This window comes from Styela clava, chromosome 1 (genome assembly GCF_964204865.1).
Source record: "Styela clava chromosome 1, kaStyClav1.hap1.2, whole genome shotgun sequence".
Lineage (NCBI taxonomy): Eukaryota > Metazoa > Chordata > Ascidiacea > Stolidobranchia > Styelidae > Styela > Styela clava.
The window spans coordinates 21,552,157-21,572,829 of NC_135250.1; the positions used below are offsets into that span (position 1 = coordinate 21,552,157).

General features: G+C 34.1%; 2 protein-coding genes across 2 annotated transcripts in view; both read left to right on the plus strand.

The window, feature by feature from the left end:
- Window positions 1-9,607, plus strand: part of LOC120337400 (general transcription factor 3C polypeptide 3-like) — a 22,786-nt gene extending 13,179 nt beyond the window's left edge. Inside the window, exons 19-24 of the mRNA XM_039405166.2 lie at window positions 4,771-4,885; window positions 5,616-5,717; window positions 6,093-6,221; window positions 7,015-7,202; window positions 7,713-7,773; window positions 8,112-9,607. Of these exons, the coding sequence (XP_039261100.2) occupies window positions 4,771-4,885; window positions 5,616-5,717; window positions 6,093-6,221; window positions 7,015-7,202; window positions 7,713-7,770 (592 nt within the window). The 3' untranslated portion in view covers window positions 7,771-7,773; window positions 8,112-9,607. The remainder of the gene's footprint in view (window positions 1-4,770; window positions 4,886-5,615; window positions 5,718-6,092; window positions 6,222-7,014; window positions 7,203-7,712; window positions 7,774-8,111) is intronic.
- Window positions 9,594-19,069, plus strand: LOC120337410 (lysocardiolipin acyltransferase 1-like). The gene is made up of 8 exons (XM_039405177.2): window positions 9,594-9,915; window positions 11,245-11,254; window positions 12,014-12,202; window positions 12,418-12,549; window positions 12,984-13,115; window positions 14,159-14,292; window positions 14,814-15,009; window positions 15,706-19,069. The coding sequence occupies exons 1-8, from the start codon at window positions 9,718-9,720 to the stop codon at window positions 15,933-15,935; spliced, it is 1,221 nt and encodes a 406-aa protein (XP_039261111.2). The 5' UTR covers window positions 9,594-9,717; the 3' UTR covers window positions 15,936-19,069.
- Window positions 19,070-20,673: the final 1,604 nt, after the last annotated feature.

The following is a 20,673-nucleotide window of genomic DNA, read 5'->3' on the forward strand; positions in this document are numbered from 1 at the left end:
ATTTACTGTCCCAATTTTAAGCGAATGGTATTATTATTATCGATGCCAGAATGCAAATATTTGATACGATACTTAACTTTTATAATTTTTTTATGGTGTCTGTATTAATTTACAGATAAATCTCGCAAATCTGAGATTGTGCCAATCCTGAATGTTGATTTAAAATTGTGATTAAATAATTCGTCAATAAAGGCATTCCTGCGTGGCCATAAGACGAGATGACTTTAATAAACAGCACTTTTTTAAGGATATTTTACATATGCGACTAATGCTAAAAACATTGGGCTTGAGTGCTCTGGTGCCTAATCAGGCGCTAATTGCAACTAATTCAACTCAAGTTTCAACGACTTTTTTCATCTTCACGATATGTTATCTTTTTTTATTCGTTACTGATAATGATAAATAAAAAATGTGTAATTGTTGATTGCAATTCCGGATGACGAACCAATTTAACCGCGGTTAACCGCGCATTGGAAAGCAAAACACAATTTATTAACATTACTTTACAATGAGTTACGGGTAAGAATTAACCAGACGGCTATCGCTAACATGTAGAAACAATAAATTTGAAACGATTTTGTATAAAGCGTGTCAACATCGTTTTTGTAAATTTAGAAACGTCGATAAGTAAGACAAGTAAATAATGTATTTATGGAACTTTCATGAGATATTGGTGAGAAATATTATTTTGACCATGTCGAAATGCCATTATTGCCGATTTATTCACGTGTTTAGTTACTATCAGTGTTTTAACCCAAAGCTGAGTTACGTAAATACTTAACACTGAGTACTCAAGAGATAACCAATTTGCGGAGTTTTTCAATTATTATTTAATACGAAAGTAACACAGACACGATCTAAAATTAAAAGCGTAGAAATGTCAACTATCTGCTTCACAAATATCGCATCCCGGGGTCAGTAATAATATTATTGTTGGCTTAAACTCGGGACGGTAATTTACGAACTGATACAAATCCTACACAGAAGATAAAAATCAGAACAAAATCAATTTTCGTTGTGAATGTGCTCATTAATAGTTGTCTTTAAAATCTTCGCCGATGTGAATTCACAATTCTATCCGAAATATAACAAGAGAGCTACGCACAAATATATGGACACGTCAGACCAGAGCGAATCAGTCCTTACCGGTACTCATATTTGCTAGTGAATAAAAACATGCTTTAATATAGTTTAACAACACGATCGCGGCGACAAAAAATTTACTGCAGCCTTCGATTATGACAAAATTATGAAATAATCATTGAATGGCAATAAAAATTTAACTTCATTAACAATAATTCTCAAGTAATAGTTTCACATTTTCATGATTTTGATCGTCGCTACATGCGAGCGTGTTTTTGTACATATAAACCATGATGACACTACTGACATCTGCGAGTTATAGATCTCTCCAAATTCAATTTTCGCGATTTTTAATGTTTCATTTCTAGATGCGGATGCCCGCTGACTACGGATAAATGGTCGATGTTTAAAAATAGGACTTCGGACCGTTGGGCAAAGAAAGGTGGGCTACACGTAACTGCGAAATTTCGCCGTGAACGACCTTACATTTTAGTTATAAACGCATTACGTCGTCGCGAATTGCAGTTTTGGTGTAATGTTTTAACTTCCCCCTAATCTCCCGTTGAAAAAATCCTGGCTGCGCCCCTGCCCGGTGATAATTCTAGCTAAAATGTTACAATTTTATTTACGGAATTTGCAAATTCACCATTTTGATAATCACGCCCTAATTATTGGTGCAAAATTACTCAAAATATCACGAATTTAATCATTTCCGATGTTACTAGGCGCAATTCATGACGGCGACAGTGTGCGTTGTTACATCGAAATTCACGACTGATTTTACGTTATACTCTTGTTCACGATTTCAACACTCCACCCGCCATGCATGGCTGAGTGGAAGGTTCACATTTTCGAAACATTACTTGGCCAAGGATGGGAGGGATCACTAACGAGCTAATTGAAAGCACATTAAAAGGATTAGGACTTGTCATTTTTTTCTGGTTATAGCCTGTACATGTTATACCACGTGTGGGCTCTCGGAACGTCAATTTAACTTTTAATTTTCGACAATCAATTGTATGTGCGGCTCCTACATGAAACGGCTAATTCATGCTGCCAATATACGGAGTTTGAAATCTGGGATATTTATTTCGAATAGTCTATTTATTTTGACTCTTCTAAAATTAGGAAGCTTTGTTGGTACCTTTTTTGGCGCAAAGTATGAAATTGAAACGATACGAATATTTTGCCCAGTCCTATAGGCGAGGTTATGATATTAACGCAGAGAATATTTGTAAGCATATCACTGGATGGAAATATTTTGCACCAAGACTGTTTGCAGAAGTTGATTTATCGAATACACGGAAAGTATTTATTTATCATCTCACTTGCGAACATCGGGGTTTGGGCGGAATTATACGATTATGTTGTTGTTCTTAAATAATAACTTTTTCGATGAATGTTTATTTTACTTTTGTGTATTAATTATGATATGTTGAGTTTTCGTTTATTTCAAATTCGAAATTGTCCGGAATACTCAAGCAGGTGTAATAAGTGTAATATTGATAGTATAGTGTAATCGAGTAACCAACTTAGAAGTCTTTAGAGATGTCTAATGAACTTGATGTGTTACGGGTGTCGTAACCCCCGTTTTTTTTTTATTAAATTTGATTGTTCTACCTTCCGCTTATAAAACAACATCGTTATACGGTCATCTAAGGTAACTCTCGCGACCAAATCTTTTTGTTCTGTATGGCATCACCTTAGCGCCATTTATTACCGACTGAAATTTAATTGTGATTTATGATAAGTTATTTTCTGTTAGTTGGCGCTGATAACGTGGCTAATTTCTTTATAAACATTTTTAATATGTTTAATTTTAAAATTTAAAATTTTTTTTAAATATGTTCCTTACGTCTCTGCTATAATTGACAAGCGATAGCACAAGATTCAGCAGCAAATGATAAGCAAAGCTATTTTATAATCATGGGTTGCTTAATAAAGATTTGCTAATTATGGCAGGATATAAAGAACATGGCCTGAAATATATATTTAACAGAACGATGTTTATTTTTCAGTCGACGAAAACCCTTAATAATAACGATTGCCGAAATCGCGAAAAAAATGAATACGGATTTTCGATTGTGATCAGATGACTGAGAGGGCACATGTTTTTTTCTCTGTTCAAAGCAGATATAAAACGAATACCATGTTGCCGAAAAGCGGTTACGTGTTATCTTTCTTTAGCCAATCAAAATAGTGGTAATGGTATATACAAGAGGTTTCTAAACTTTACAAACTCGGAACGCAATTAATATTAAAATTACAAGTAATGGTGCATGGAAAAACGAATTTGATTTTATTGAAATTGAAACGCACACACATAAGAGTTTTACATTTCATGCACAACTAACCGATGCTACATGTGAGATTTGTGCACATGAACGATTATATATCGCGATTATTTATGTGAGAATGCGTACTTCTCTTTCAACTTTAATTTCCAGGATTTCGGCGTTCACGTGGTCGACTAAAAAAGATTTATCAAATGGATTGGTATTTCGCGTCACACTCAAAATTATTTGGGAACCACTATCATGTCAATCGTTTATTTTTTACATTCATGTTTTTTTTTCAAGAATCACCCTGTTGTATTTCCTGTACCTTCGCAAAGGAAAACTCTTTGGTGTCATCATTACTATTAGTGTAATTGAAAGTGGCGTTGAGATGCGAATATTTCATACTAGGTCTACAGCATTAGAGAGAGCGTTATTTATAAATGCTGGAAGTACATGGCATTTCTAAAAAAATTGCAAATACATGATGTTTTCTACCCGATTTGAACTAACTGGCACGCAAACCAATGCAAGTCGATATTTGAAAATTACACGTCTGTCTTAGGGTAATCCGTGAGACAGTATAATATAAATTAGGCCAAGCTAGCTCATGGAAGGGATTTCAAAGTGATCTTGCATAATATTTCGGAAAAAAATTCTTCGATAGAAAGTAGGTCACTCTATCTATAAAAACAGCGGTACTTTCATGGTGATCTTGCGTTATTTCCCCAAAAAAAACTGGCGGGAGAAACATGACTACGTTAACCAATCTCTTAAAAAGGAAGAGGGCGGACTACTTTCAAGCATATTCTTTCGGACGAGGAAGCGTGTTATACTAAAGCGATATTGTTGATGGGTCATGGGGATGTGATTTTGCCCGGGTTTTGTACAAATGACCCCCCTCCCTAGCTATGGCCGGTAGAAACTAATATCTGCATGTATCAATCGGTGTCTGTTAGATGGGAGAAACAAGTTTGCAAGGCTTGTCTGTTCAGGCGGGAGTGCGCTACGTTACTGACCTGGTGGTTGATTGCACGAAACTTTTATTCCCGACAAGTGTGCTTATCAGGTGTCCTTTGATGAATTCGCTTGTTTTTAACAAGAGTTTAAACGAAACTCCGTTAACGGAAAGACTTCAATTCACAATATTAACGGAAGGAGCGCTTTTTCGAGTATCTCTGCTGTTTGAAATGAGTTTAAACGAAAGCTAGGGCACCTAACTAGTTAAAATCAGAAAAAGCACTTTCGCACTTTTTTTTTCGACTGCGAAGCACTTTCGCACTCATAATTTCCTTAGAGTTAACACTGCTGACTACCCACACTAACAGGAGTGGAATTCTTCCCCATGCATAGAACTTTCATTTAGGTGTTTGGTCTGCTCAAATTTTTTTACGTTTTCATTTTTGTTCAGGCCATGGTTATTAAATCGAGCTTCGAGTAATGTTCTATGGAATTTGTTCAATCAAATCACTGTTAGATCTGAAGATCAAAGACATCACAGATTTTGTTTACGATTTTTAGTAAAGGTCTGTACATTTTTCTAGAAATATTAGTCTATGCTGGTAGTATTTTTCTGAAAATCTAGGTTTCATAAAATTTTAGACTGTTAATCAAAGAAGTTTTTAAAAAATTTAGGCAATTGAATTTTTGCCGAAGTCAAATATTTTACAAGTGTTACAGTATATATTGTGCTACAATCTAGACTTATCCATATTTTTTATGACATAATTATCTGTATTTTGCTTTAAACGAGGCTCTACCCAGCACTTTAGGTAAGAACTACTTAATTTAAGAACTAATTTGTGATGCCATTATAGTTAAGTTTGACGCTCTAACCAATTGGCCGTGCTCACAAATATGGTTCTTTAGTAGGCTATATTTTTTTTAAATAAACATTTTTGGTAGTTTTTTTTATTAACTCAATCCTTTTCTGTTATTTGGTAGAATGTATCACAATTCACAACAATTTTTTTCTTTTTTGGAACACCCATTTTTCAGTAAAATGGGGGTCCTTGATCTATATCCTTTTCCAAATGATTATTCTATAACAAGTTCTAGTATTAGGATAGTCATATTGTAATTCAATCCATATCTTTTATTTATATTGACTACGTTATATAAGGAATCAGTGTATACCATGAAGAATTATACAAGTAATACCATGCTATGATGTATTGAAGAATTGATCCTCTCTTATCCTCATGTGAATTGATCTGTATTGATTTTTACTCTTGCTTCTATATTATTTCATTACAGGAACCTGATAGTATTGCACTGGCTGTATTAAATGGACATAATTCACTGGCGACTGGGACGTATAAACATTCTCTCGGAGAATACATTCGGGCACATAGAAGGGTGAGCATAGAGTTAAGATAGTTGTTTTTTATGGCATTTTTGTATGTTTTATAGCAGAGTATAAAATTTATTTGACTCGACGAATTGCCACAAGTTTACCGGTACTCGGGTGTTACTAATAGAAAAGTCACTGAGATAGAATTGTAGAGGATAGGCAATGGATGGCTTGATCAGTTAGCGATGAGATTTTAATGAACGATTTTTTATACCTTCACAGTTTGACGCAAGGCTTCGTACAAGCATTTACTTTATTTACTATTTAATAAGAACAAAAATTTTTCCCATGTTATGTCTGTTAAAGTATTTCTTGAATCAGTTGAAGCCAATATGTAAAAAGTATATCAATTTATTTTATAGCTGGTTTTAATATTTCAGATACCAAGTGAACCAATGTTTATGCTTCTCATCGGAATAATTTATACTCACATTTCTGCTCAACGATTCACCACTCATAAAAACTCACTCGTAGTTCAAGCACTCGCTTTCTTGAATAAATATGCACAGGTATGTCTACCGACTCTTGTGTTAAAAGATTTCGCTTGAAGCACGGCTGTGGAGTCCGACTATGGATCGTGAAAAATTCGACTCCAGGAATAAACTGGGGGAAGAGCTAATTTTGATAACGAAAACGTTGGCGTATGCAAACCTCCATTAATAGGCTGTTAGGAACGCTTAGTGAATTTGAATCTTTTTGCGTATATGAGGAAAATTTTCAACGCCCAATGAAAACATACCAAACTCTATATCCACAGTCCTGGCTCAAAGCAAGGCTGGGTATTCTAGAATTATATTTCTTAATTTATTCAAACACAAATCATTTTGATACAATCAATGTTTCCCCAAGTATCTAGATTTGTCTGTAATGATGGTTAATCAGCTATAACCTAACAACCTAACAGTTATGTAACAATTGAAGTTTTGGGAAATTCTTCAACCTACACTTTTCACTCGGATGAACTAGGCTAAAATTTGCTTTCTAAAGGCAAGTTGTTGAATATTTTGAATCAAAATGGTGGTTATGTAAGCACTCGCTCACAAAAATAAGCATAAATCATTCAGCAATCGTAAAGTATAAGATTAATTCTCTTGAGCTTGAAAATCAGGTTAAAAAAAACTAATCTTATTCCCTCTCAATTTTTGAAATAATTCCATTTCAAATTTTATCCAAACGAAATAAATTTTCGAGTACGCTTAAAATTTTTCTGTCAAAAATATTCGGTAATCAAGCATGTTAGATCTCTGTCATATATCTGGCCATATGTAATTCCCCACTTGACTGATTAATCTTCTTTTTTAGCATCGTAAATGCAGTCAGGAAATCTATTATAACTTGGCTCGTACATTTCACGAACTTGGATTAAGACATTTTGCAGTTCACTGGTATAGGAAAGCACTGGAAACTCCGCCCCCAACTGGTACAGGGCTCGATAATTCAATTATCGACCTCAAATGTGAAATCGGATATAACCTTGCTATTTTATACAGGTATGTCGTTTGATTTTTGGATGTGAAGCGTAGATATGAATCGTTCCGGTAAATTGTTGTTCTTGTTAGGTTGTTGTTGCTAGAAAATTTTTTTTAAGAAATAATGGGCCAAGTGATTTTAAATTTCCAGTACTCAAGAAGTCAAGATGAAAGTATTTGCAATTTTTTTTTTTTTCATTTTGTCTTGGTCATTATTTCACGCTAAATTTTTGTTTTAATTTAAAGGGGACTGCTTTTTATTACTTCGTACTTGAATGCCTCCGCGATGCTTGTCCACTTGTTTCAGTAAACCTGATGCTCTCAATATTTACCATAATACCAGTACTGATGGAAGGCCTTTGTATCCATTTATTTGGACATTGCTTTCTTGGTATATGGTTATTTTTGCAAAATTTATCCATTTTTCTGATAAACCCAATGATTATTTTGCATTTGAATATGGACGTAATCAAAATCACATTTATTTCAATTTTTTGTTGAAATATGTTTATGTTCTTTTATTATTAACAGAAAATCTGGCAATCAAGCTCTTGCAATGCAGATATTATCAAAATATTGTATAATATGAAAGGTTAGTATTATTATGTTCTTCGATTTAAATTTACTTTGGTATTCTTTCAGCTATTAAATAATGTCACACAACCTTCCATATTTATCAAAAGTTTAGAGGTTGCCCATAACCATACTCGGAGATAAGTACTTTTGAGTGAGTTTGCTCGATTTTGTTTGTAGCAAATTTTCTTGGAAAAAGTCACTAGAATCCAATATGCTTGGCCGTGGCGATAAGCTTATTTTAGCTGTCAACTGAAAGTAATTTAAAAATAAAAATAAAAGTTTGGTTTTTTTTTTGTGTGACAATCTCTTCAAACTGTAATATATTTGTTAATTTACTTCTTTTTATATATACAGTGTCAAATCGTTGGAGAGAAGATTGAATATCCGGCACTGCAGCACAATATGAACTCATAATAAATCTGACATGAATGCTTGAGTCATTTCAGGATGATTATTACAATGCATTGACACAATACCTCATAGTGTTAATGGATTATTATAGGCGTGATCTCAAATTTCTTGCGGCTGGTTGTCTATGTTGTAATTGTTTATTGTCAGCTTTGAGATAGGTAAATTTTGCTAGAAGTCCTTTGGTATTTAAGTGCTACTTATGTTATTGTTACTGAAAAAAATTTGATTTGTATTTTAAAGAACTGCATCAGGGCTCTTGAAGTCAGTCAGAGTTTAGCATTTTGAGTTTGAGCCAGAGTTCTAGTTTCAAACTCTCGAGAGACGGAATCTGAATTTTAAATTCCTTGCAGTCTAAGTCAGAATTACAGACATAATGGCGATAAAATAAGTTGACAATCTAAATCCAAAGTTTTCTCTGTAAAATTTATTTTCTCAGTGCTGAAGTCAAAATCTTTTGTAACCCAAGGTTGGAGTCTATAAATTTTTTTCAACTCGGAGTCCAAGTCGATTGTTAATTTTCTGCCAACTCCAATCCTCTGATTTATATTGTTTGTTCAATGACATTAGTCTTTGCTGGTTTTATTCAATCTAAATTAGTGATTGTCAATTTGCTATCGTTAATAAAAAAATGCAGGACAAATATCATTTGAGTTTGATATTGCATATTTTGTTAATTGAAAACAAAAAAGGTGTGAAAAGTAACAAGAATCCAGTTTAATATATATAGTCAAGTTGAAACTGAATTCACTCATTGAAATGAATATGAACACGAATTTCCCTTTGCAAAATTCGAAGTTATCTTGCCTTTATATTGTATGTGCTTGCACATTTAGAACAGACAAGCACAGGGCAGCCTCTCTGGACTCTGTTTATTAATATAATGTATTGTTTTGCTCAATAGAAAATAATCTAGCAAAATTTTTTTTGTTAACTTTACATTCAGGTTATCCAAAATGATGTTTTTTATGTTTTGAACATTTTTGGTTAAATTAGCCACCAAGATAAAAAAAATCATATGTTTTTTAATTTTTGGAATGTGTTTAATATGTCGCTTCAAATTCACAATTCATTGTATAACAATAATACTGAATAAGTAAACAATTTTCGATAAGCTACATCGAATGCAAACAATATTTCTTTCCCCCAAACAGCAAACTTTTTCCCCAATTGGTGAATGCTGCCAAATTCAATTTACAGTGCAATTTACAATTGTGTTAGCCTAGATCTAATTGTATCATGTGGACTTATTTGAGTGTATAAAACCTCTATACTATTTTTTTCTGTTTGTTGAACTATATATTTGTCAATACTTTGAAAAGCCAGAATTCCGCTAAAACACTGCCACTGTGTGCCCTTAAAATTCTTTATTCTGGTGGATACAAATGATATGTTCTGATCAATATTTGCTATTACCTTTTTCTATTTCATTCCATTTTCAGGTTTTAGCATTAATATTGTAGAATTATGTATTAAATAGATTTTAATAGACACAATATATCATGTAAAAAATTCTTACTGGTGCATTTTTGAAAATATCCTCAAACCAACCATGGCTGAAACACATACAGGGAAAAATGTACCGTTGGGAAGTTTTATGAGTGCTATAATTGGTCTTGTATTTGGATTGACCAGCTTGTTCGGTTCTATATTCTTACATGGGCCGATGATACCGCTCATGTTTTTATGGCCATGGTTATACAGACGACTTACAGAGATTGCAGCTTCCATGTGGCAAGCCCTACTAGTGGTGAGTTTGTTTGTTTTTTTGAAAATATATTACCATTATAATAACACTACTTGACGTTGAGCAGCTCGTAACCCGTTTGTGTCCAATACTGCCTGCTTGTCGAGGTCAGCAGCAAAATTGATTATGTTCGATTTTTAGAATAATTTCATCTGAAAGTTTGTCATCTTGAGCATTAGACATCTGACGATCAGACAGCAAATAAACTTAAAATTTTTCTTCTTGCACTCAAAAAATCGAGAATAGAAATCTCCAACATTCTGTATTGCCAAAATTAATTTCGAATTTACAATTATTTTTTTTTCAATTTTCTGTTCCATATGATCCATTTTCAGAATATATTCGACATCTCATATTCTGAAATATTATTTCATGCCCATGTTTTCATCTGTGTGTAAATCGTCATTTGAAATAAATATACTCCAAGCTTGTTTGAACTTCGCCAAACTACTATCTATCGTGTTTTTCAATTAGATGTTACACAATTGTATTTACTATATATTTATACACTACTGTCTTTTTCCGTATAATGCCCAGATAAAGTTTTTCTGCATAGAAATTTAACCCTTTCCATGCGATTTTTATTTTTTATTAAATAATCGTATTTGCTACGCCGATTTTGTGCATTTGTACCCCCACAACTAATCGATCGACTAACGAAAAACGAATGATCCTCTGCTGCCCACTGACGGCTCGTTGGAAAGCTTATTTAAAAAGTTTTTTTAAAAATGGTGGTCTGAGTCACAAACCGGATAGAAAAAGGGCATTTTTTTTTCTTGGGAGTTGAAACTTGAAACCGTAATAAAAAATAAAAATATTCGCTAAATCCTTTACTGTAACCGCTTCGTGGTTGGCAAAAAACAGCATAATATTGCTGTAGCAATTTCGTGATCTAACCCAAAATACTTTGGTAGATGGAAGGGATAATATGTCTTTTATTACCACCCAAAAAACACCGAAATTTGCATAAATTTCAAAAACACTCCCTCGTTCCGCCGCAAATAAAATTCCCGTCGTAAACGAAAGCGAGATTTACCGTCGCTTATGTTAATCTCGAAAAAGACTTCTTATCAATAAACTAAAACCCTTTAAAAACTAGACCAACAGTTTGCGACCGATTGCTAAATAAAACAGTGGAGTACATCAACGTACCCGCCGCAATCTAGCGACTTTTGTCGTTGGTACGTATACGTGCCCACCGCACGGAAAGGGTTAAAAACGTGGCGAATTGCATCGTTTTGCTAAGACGTGTGTTCTATATATCCTCATGAATAAGATTTCATTGGTAATTAATATCATATATTTCTTTTTTCATATGCATCATCTACAAAGGCTACATTAGGTAAGTCTTATTATGTTCATTTTAATATACCCGTACTAAAAATCAATTTGAAATCGATAGGATTTGTAACTTGAAAGTTTTACAGTAAATTACATCATTGTTTTGCAGTATAATATCAAATTGTGGGATAGAGGTATACAGGTTTAAGTTGCAATGAATTTAGTCGGAGTCGATATTCGGAATTTTGAACAAAAATTTATTTTACAGAAACTAAAGATAAATTAATTTGACTAAGCGTTACTAACAGTCTATTAAAGAAGACTAACATGTCTCAAATTTTTTACTTTCGTAATTTGATTTCTTCGTTAATATGAGTCGGAATTGAACATTTTCCTGACTTCACAGCCCTGATAAACAGGAACGATTCATTTTATAACTACAGATAGTCATAAATTACTACTGTCTCTTTATATATATTTGCTGGTATATGGGGGAAATAAAGTAAGAAAGCTTGTTACTCGGTACTCGGTAGTGACAATTTAATATCACAATTATAATAATTTGTCCACACTGAAAAATTTTGCATGATTTCTGATATAAATGAAATACTATTTCCACCAGTGTAAGAGAGAGTATTAGAGTAATACCTATCATTTTTTATGATTGCTGTTGACTTATTATTGAGATCGAAAAAATCGCGTTTCTCTGTGACTAATAGACCAATTAATTTAAAATTGTCAGTACATAAAGGCAGAAAAAGCTTTTCTGTACTTTTTATACTTAACTGGCATATTATCAGACACATTTTATTCATTTCAGAAAAAATCTTCAGAGTCAAACTTGTTATTACTGGCGACACGATACGACGTCATGAAAAAACGTTACTTATTATGAACCATCGAACTCGGCTTGATTGGATGTTTTTCTTTTGTTGTGTATTTCATTGTAGAGTTCTCAATCGTCATAAAATTACTTTAAAATCTATCCTCAAATGGATTCCTGGTGCAGGTATGTTCAGTGATTGAATGCAACATTTAAAGACCGAGTTTTCTTTTGTAGCGAACTCACAAACAACAAGTCCCCACAGTTTCGTAACTTGCGATGACAACACAATGAGTCCGACTTTTAATCCTGTCTAACCCCACACATGGGACTGACTTAAAAATTTGCCTATTGCACCTATGAATAAATTCTTGTTATAGCTTTCTTTTTGTATTTTTCAGGATGGGGGATGCAAACCTGTGGATATATTTTTCTTGAAAGAAACTGGGAAACTGATAAAAAATACATTACCAATATGCTCAATCATTTTGTTGCACTTAAAGCATATCCTAATTATTTATTTTTTCCTGAAGGTAACTTGATTTTTCAAAAATTTCTTACTGCTATTTGAGCCGAGTTGCTGCAGCTACAAGTCATGAAATGAAAATATAGGAATTACCCTGACAGTTGACACAGCCTATAGAAATTTTTGTTTTGCGTTAAACTAACTCCATTTTGAAAATATAGCTTAAACCTAATTATGTATTAACAACATTTGCCTTGGCATTAACACAGCCTATGCAGAGATATTGCAGCCACAAGCTAGTAAATTTTCGATTTTTCCAATGAAACATTAATTAATTTGATTAATAATAGTTACAGCAATTTATTTTTGCTATTTCACAGTTTCTCTCAAAATTACCTTGGTCAAGTCTGGTATGAGTCTATTTTTCTCGGGTTGTTTGTCTGAAATGTCCCCACCAGTGAAACTTGTAAGAAGTAGGCTAGTTTTCTGTTTCTATTCCAGGTACAGATTTAACTGAGTTTACGAAAGCAAGAAGTAATAAATTTGCAACAAAACATAATTTAAAGCAGTATGAATATGTTCTACATCCTAGGACTACAGGATTTATACATATGATCAGCACTCTCCGAGAAGGTAGAAAGAATGCATGTAACAAGAGATGTAATGCATTGTTTGTAGGATCTTAATTAAGAGTCAGGATCATAACCAAAGTGACCTGCGCCGGTGTTGGTTAAAAGTCTAAACTACGAATCCAGTCATGTCCTGGGTCATGCGAGTTGATCACTCAGTTAAGTCTTACTGGACTCTATTGGTTGAATTCGAGTCGAGTCACTTCAGAGTCCTTGATGAATGGACAATCGAGTCCAAACTAATCAAATCAATGACTTGAGCTCCCCAAACAATGACATTAGTAATTTTGTAATCACATTAGTATTTTTGTAAAGTAATGCCGAATGCATTGAACTTACGTTTGGACCCGATTATTGTCTCTAAAATTAATATTGGTGAAGCTTGTGGAAATGAATTCCATACAGGACTACTAGCATTGAAATGCTTGTATGAATGAAGCCTGTTATATTGGGCAAAGTCAATTTACATTTCATTATTGTGTAAAATTTTTAAAGCCTAAAGCCAATTTTGGTCCAACCGTTTTCAACACGTCCAGCACAATTTGCTCATGCCTTGCCTGAAATATTGAGCATGAGTTGTCAGGTCTCTGATGCAGGAAAAATGTTAACCTCCTGGCCAGGACCATTGAATTTTATTCAATAATAAATTGGTATATTCATCATATAGATGATTTCCCGCTCTGCACTCAATGACTGTGATGTTTCAAAATACCTTAAATCACACCCCTGTTTGAAGCAATAATCCATGATTCTAAGCTGACCAAATATTTACACTCTCTTATTTACAGCTCTTTTTTCAATTGAAAAATAGACAGTCTTTCATAGGTCTCAGGGCGGACAGTTCGAAATTTCAACTCCAACTTTTTACCCTGGTCAATTTAAAATATGGCTTTGGCAAATTTTGGCCTGATTTTGTTTTGCTAACGGCACTTCCTAAATTTTCCAATCCTAGATATAATTATTATTTGCCGTAATTACAAATTTTCCTCAATATACATTAAATTCACCCAAAACTGTTTCCTTAACAAAATATATGTTTCTATACAGTTTGCGAAATCCAAGCAGTTCACGATGTCACTGTTGCTTATCCCAAAACACTCTCGCAAGGAGAATCTGATTTAATATCAGGCAATGTACCGGAAGAAGTTCATTTTCATATCAAGAGACATGATATTGAAGAGGTTTGATATTATTTTCATGTTTGATGTGTAATTACTCTATTTGAAAAGTTGCTAAAGTAGACCTATCTATGAACAAAGTAACAGGACTCAGGTTGTGTACCAGGTTAGGGTTCAGGTTGTGCGACATCTTGGTGCGCCTACTTCAGGAGTACCCAATTGGACGTGACTTTTATATTGTATTGGGCCCTCCAGAGACATAAATTACTGAAAATATGGAATCAATCACTCAGACAGTTCGCTGAGTGTTCACATACAATAAGAGGCATGATTCATCCATAACTCACTAGAACATATGTCAGAATAATATTGTAAAAATATAGTTCCAATAAAAATTTACTGTGACTTTTCGGCTTTGATAGACAAGATAAAACTAGGTGGCTATTCGATTTGAAATGCCCAGTTCTATTTATGTGGCAGCATGATGTATTCCAAAACCACTCAATTCAAGTTTTTTTATTTGAATATGTAAAAAAGTTTTGTTTATTCTGATATCCATTATGAAATGTTTATTGTATTTTTAGCTTCCAAAAGATGAGGAGGGTTTATCAGAATGGTGTAAACAAAGATGGAGAGAGAAAGAAGAAATGTTACGAGCATATTACAATGATGAATGCGATACAGGTCAAATACAAACTATCACTGCAAACAGACGTTTTCCAAATGACAAAGTTCCACCATTGTCTGAGCGAGGACTACTGATGTGGTTTACAATTGTTGGTAAGATGGAGAAATTTGTGTCAAATTATTTGATGACTGTAGTGATCTGTATATGCTTTCCATCGTACTGCTTTGCCCCACGGGGGTGATTATTTAAAAGTGAAGGCATTGCTGGAATTGGGATGTTAAGGTTGTCCATTTTACCTTCTGGTTATTTTGTGGGTTTGATGGCCTAGCGGTTAAAGTGCGAGACTCGACTATGTTGGCATTTCAGATTACACATCTCTGGTTCAAATCCCATACTCTCTACCTCACCCAAGGTGTAATAAATTAGGGGGGCAATGCTGAACCAGGAATCATCTCAAATTTGAGTCGGAATCTCAGGTTTTACTTGTTATAATCGAAGAAAATAAGTTCACTGAGCCTTTCTAACAGTCTGTAAATTCGATTTCCCTGAGGGTTCAGAGTTGAAGTCTGTTCCGAAATTGACATTGACCTGGAATTGGAGTCAAATTATGAACGTTGAAATATCTACGGGTCAAAATTTTTCTCAACTTCAGACTCCTTTTTTTTTTGATAATAAATAATTCATTGAGACAGCATGCATAATTCCAAACTATTTTAAAAATATAAATAGGACACCTTGATCTCAGTAAAGTTGTCACACAAAAATAAAAAATATAGAGTACAATTTAGTTAGGTTTGACGTCATCCAAACACATTGACAACTTTTTGATTCGCTAATCTTTTTTTTAGGTTGGTTGGTTTTTCTCATCGCCAGCATCACATTCATCATAGTGTCACCAATAGCACGATGGTTTTCATGTGTGATGATATTGTTTTACGTACTGCAAGGTCGATTGTTTGGCGGGATGGAAAAGCTAGAAATGTTTGTGTATGAAGTTCTGCAGGAATGGAAAAATTCTGGCCAGAAACCTACAAAGCCCAGCTTACATTCAAACACAAAACATGTTAAGAAGCAATAGCATTTGTTTTTATTTATAACTCTGCAATTATTAATATAAAATTATGTATTCACTGTTTAAAATGGGGAACAATAATACTTGATCATTCTTAACTGGTCGGATTTTTCCAATCTTCAATAGACCTTAGTCATTTAACACATTTTGTAGGGAAAACGAGAACGTGGCATAATATGTGTATGTGATCATTCAATATAGACCAATGGGCTGATTATTGTTCAGTTTTTTTCGGAAAAGTCTTTCGTGTTCAGCTTATATGTGAGACCCTTTGTCATTCCTGCGAACTAGGGTTGGTAAGCTGGTTAGAAATCACAATGGCTTTGTCTTCTGAGCTGGGCTCTGGAGTGGCTGCATAGCCATTGAAGTTTTCTTGCATGACCACTACCAGAGACATCAGGTCGAATGCAGTTTGGCAGAGGGGTTTCAAATTTTTAATTTAGCCTAAAATTTTTAATTGATATTAAAAATTGAATTACAAAAAATGGCGCTCCCGAAGTATGTGCACCAAGATGGCGCACAACACCTCTGGAGTTCCCAGAAAATTAACCAAAAAGAATACATTTTATATGAAATATTAAAAAAAACAAATGTGAAAAAATAGTTCGGAACTGAAAGCAATAAAATTTCTGGTTTCAGCTCCATCCATCATGCTAAGCTTGGCTCTAAATTCTCAGCGTTGCTACAAACGCAATTTGTCTTTGTTTTTACTATCTTCAATTGATAATATTTTTGGCATTCTGAATGCTTTAAATTTCAATTGCTTCTTACTGTATTTAGTATATTATAACTCAAAATGTTACATGTAATGAATTGCCTGACTAATTTTTGTAGCCTTTATAGATGTTCACAGGACGATTATTATGCCAGGTTTCTCAAACAGCTTGGCAGTACTCCTACTCCACAGGAACTCAAATTTTAATATAAAAAACATCGACTTTCAGGACCGTTTGGTCGACTAAATTATTTGAGTCTATGTAGAAAATTTTGGCTTTGAATATCACCATGAAAAGTCTAAAATTATGACTTCGAAAAATTCAAGATTTGAACTCTGACCCCACATTCTAGGCAGGGCTTCATTTCAAGTCATCCAGTTGACGCTCGAAGTCATTCACCAGTTATGTTTAGCCTCAAAGAACTTCAAATTGAATCAGAGCTTTTCTGTACATGTACTTTCGGGTCCTGTTTGCAGTAGAATGATCTATCTGAGCATGTTATGGGGTATAAAACATATTTATGTTTCCTTTATCAGATTTGCAATTCCCAAAATATCCTTTTTAATATATGACCATTTTATGTTTACGATTTCATTATGGTTATGTCAGAGTGTGTAGTGGTTATTGGTGTGAATTAGGAAATATATCCTACAGCCCTACAATATAAATCTACATGATTGTGCCTAAATACAAAATTGTAAATGCATAAAATTTGTTTCATATGTTTGTTATGGGTTTATTCACTTTTGTATCAAATTTTAGAAAACGTATTATGCATGTCCTGAAGAACCATATCAAAATAAACATTTGATTGTCACCTGAAAGAGTAAAGAGTGCTTCACATATAATGCTGAAATTTATTAGATTGAAACAACAAAATTATTCTTTTCTTTGTAGACAAAATATATATACAATTAAATTATTCAGATTTCATAACGATCTATTAGCAATAATAAGATTTTGTATTCTTTTCTGTGCCATAATTGGCCATGTATAATGTGTACATTTCAGTCATATGTGGCATATATTCGTAGTGGATTTTAGTGATTCGAATGTTTTATGTGACATAAATATTTGTTGGTATTTTGTTTTATTTGATCTTATCAATGCCCCCTGTTACAATCGTACTCTTCATTTAAAAAAGGTGAAATACCTATATTAGAAACCACCTGTGTTAAATAAGAGAACTGATATTATGTAAAAATATTTTTTGTGTATATTCCAAAACAAATTGATGTTTTTAAAAGTCTGTGCTACTTTTCTGTCGTTGAAGACTTTGAAATCAAATCATGCCAGCATTTCACCTAACCACCACAATTTTTTTTATGAGTGTCCTGTTGTATAAACTAATTCTGTAACTTCAAATTGTGTTTGACTTTCATTTGTTTTGTGCAATATTAATCATGTTTGTTACTAATGCAGCTTTCGAGTTCAAAAACATGTTTGCGGCACTTTTGTAGTCTGTCTCGATTTTCGACCTCTCATTCATCTTGTTCAATATGTAAAGTTCCTGTCGGTAATTGTTTTGGTACTTTCTGTAACTTGCTATTCTCCTTTGTCAGTTCCAGTTTCTCATGAATTATTCTAGTTCTGGGAACGTGGTCCCTGAGCATGTAAGCCTAGTTATTTTTCCTTTGACTGAATAATGTACCAGTACTCATCCTTTCAGTCAGTACTTACATACTATTGTTTTTAAATAATTATATATAATTTGCTTTTTAAATTGCCCTTTTTATTTTGAAATGTGCAGTCATTCTCAAGTCTTGATGTTAACATATTTTTGCTATTCTTAGTTGACGACTAATTCTAAATACATTGGAAATAGCAGTTCCTTGAGTTATAGGTAGTATACTTCATTCTCTCCATTCTACCAATTATGCTTCCCCAGTTTGGTATCACAACTCACTTTTTTGAGCACAGCGTACCTACCAGACAAAAAAGAATTCAAGCCCATTTTTTTCCAAGAGCTTCCGTTATGTCGACTTCACACATCATACCTGTTTTCCCAATCGTAATGACATGAACTGCCTTTCGCCAATCGGTACCCTATTCACTAACGTACAATCTTTCACAAATGATTAAAGCTCTTGGCATTTGTTTCTGAGTGAGTGCGCATCGCCTCGCTTTAAACAAACTTGAAAAAAAATTACTGCTTTAGCTTGATAGTATAATTTCGACCCCAAAAATCTTCCTATTTGCGAAAATCGTTTAGCTTCAATTGTAAGTTTCTATTTCAACCTAATGAAAGTAGTATATAGGGACTCTGGTACCATTACCACCAAAATAATAAAATCAACAAATCCACACTTGTGCATATTTGATACCTATTGTTGGAAATTGGAAAAAGAGTTACTTCCTTCTATTTTGTTCACTTTTGATTGGTCTTTCATAATATCAAACACAATAAATGTACGATTCACGAAACTTGGAATTCTATAATATTTGTGTCTGTGCGTCTGTCTGACAGGCAGGCTAGTATATATGAACGAGTATCGTTTTCGTTACTTTGAGAACGTCGGATCATGGAATGGGAGTTTGTATTTATAGTAAAATTTATGATACTCCCGAAGTGCGTGTACTAGGTTAGGGTCGGGCCATAATTTTAGTCCTATTTTCCTTATTTTAGTTCTGTTACGAGTTCGGGGACTGTCTGTGTCAGCCAAGTTAATACAACCCTACCCATAGCTTTCAGTCCTTTTACACAACTTGATGTAAAGCAGGCGAACAGAATTAGTTGAATCCATATTGGTACTTACACTTCTGGAGCGCCAAATTTATACCTATGATATAATAATGTCTAATGAACATCTATTCAAGATGCTGCAAAAAGATTTTTGTTATCGCGACTAGAGAAAGCGGTCATAGTTCGCTTCAAGTCTTGACCAAGAATTTTGGATGATCGACAATTGTAACATGGAAGCGCTTGCCTGAAGAATCTGTAACGTGAGGCCAGCGACGTGGAATGCAGTTACTGTTTTGTAGGTAATCGCGCTGGATTCGGTCGTGCCCAAAGTTTATAGTTACTTTGGTCGTACCATGGGAGAAGCCTTGCACTCGCATAGCGCAGTGGTTCCCAACCTTTGCACCTGGCGAACCGGTAAAATTTAATAAAATGTACTCGCGGATCGGCAAAATGTTGAAATGAGTGGAACGGGAAATAATAACCTATATAATTCAGTGGCGGCGCGTGGTCATTTTGACAACCGGGGCAAGCTACTGCGGGACCAAGTCACCCCCATCTACGGGGACAGGATGAGCGCTGTAAGTTCTCCCATCATTTTATGAGTATAAAAACCATTCCATCGGTAACAACCAATCGGCAAAAGCGACAAGTTTTAACGATAAGAAAGTGTCTTTAAAACCGGTCCAAGTCAAGGGATTAATAAATATAGACATAGTTTATTTTGAAACCTCTTTCAAAAGGAAAGGCAATATTTACCCAGATAAATACAATGACATATTAACAGAAACTTCGGGAAATCAGACAAAACCTAAAATAAGGTTTAAATCGTTACTATGAAGAAAGGAAAGTTAATGCAAAGATAAGGACATGCGTCGCTCACTCATAGATATATATGCTGCTAGACTTCTACTGCTTGAACATATATGCAACACGCCGCGGTTTCTTGGAAGCAAAATGCTCAATAACGCGCTGATTAAAGTCATGCATCCCAGAAATAACGTCTCTGTGAATGGATAAAACAGCCAAGGAATTTAATCTATCTTGCTTCATTGTGTTTCTGAGATACGTTTTGATACGCTTCAGCGTGCTGAATGTTCGCTCTGCGTCGGCGGAAGAAATAGGCGTCGTCAAAATGATGTCCAGAAATTTTGCAGACGCCGCAAAGGTAGTTACTAGAGTGTTATCTATGAGGAACCCATAGAGCGCGCAAGTTGATGTGATGTTCAAAAAGGTTTGATTGGTGTATATACATCGCAATTCATTTTCCAATTTACCCACGTTTATCATGGGGTAAAATTTGGAGACAGTAGCCAACAAATGGATGGGAAATTGACGTGCAAATTTT

Excerpts from the sequence above, each read along its gene's own strand:
- LOC120337410 (XM_039405177.2), top strand. The coding sequence starts at position 9,718 with ATGGCTGAAACACATACAGGGAAAAATGTACCGTTGGGAAGTTTTATG. Across the intron at positions 12,550-12,983 it reads TTATTTATTTTTTCCTGAAG|GTACAGATTTAACTGAGTTT; the intron begins GTAACTTGATTT and ends TTTCTATTCCAG. Across the intron at positions 13,116-14,158 it reads GATCAGCACTCTCCGAGAAG|TTTGCGAAATCCAAGCAGTT; the intron begins GTAGAAAGAATG and ends GTTTCTATACAG.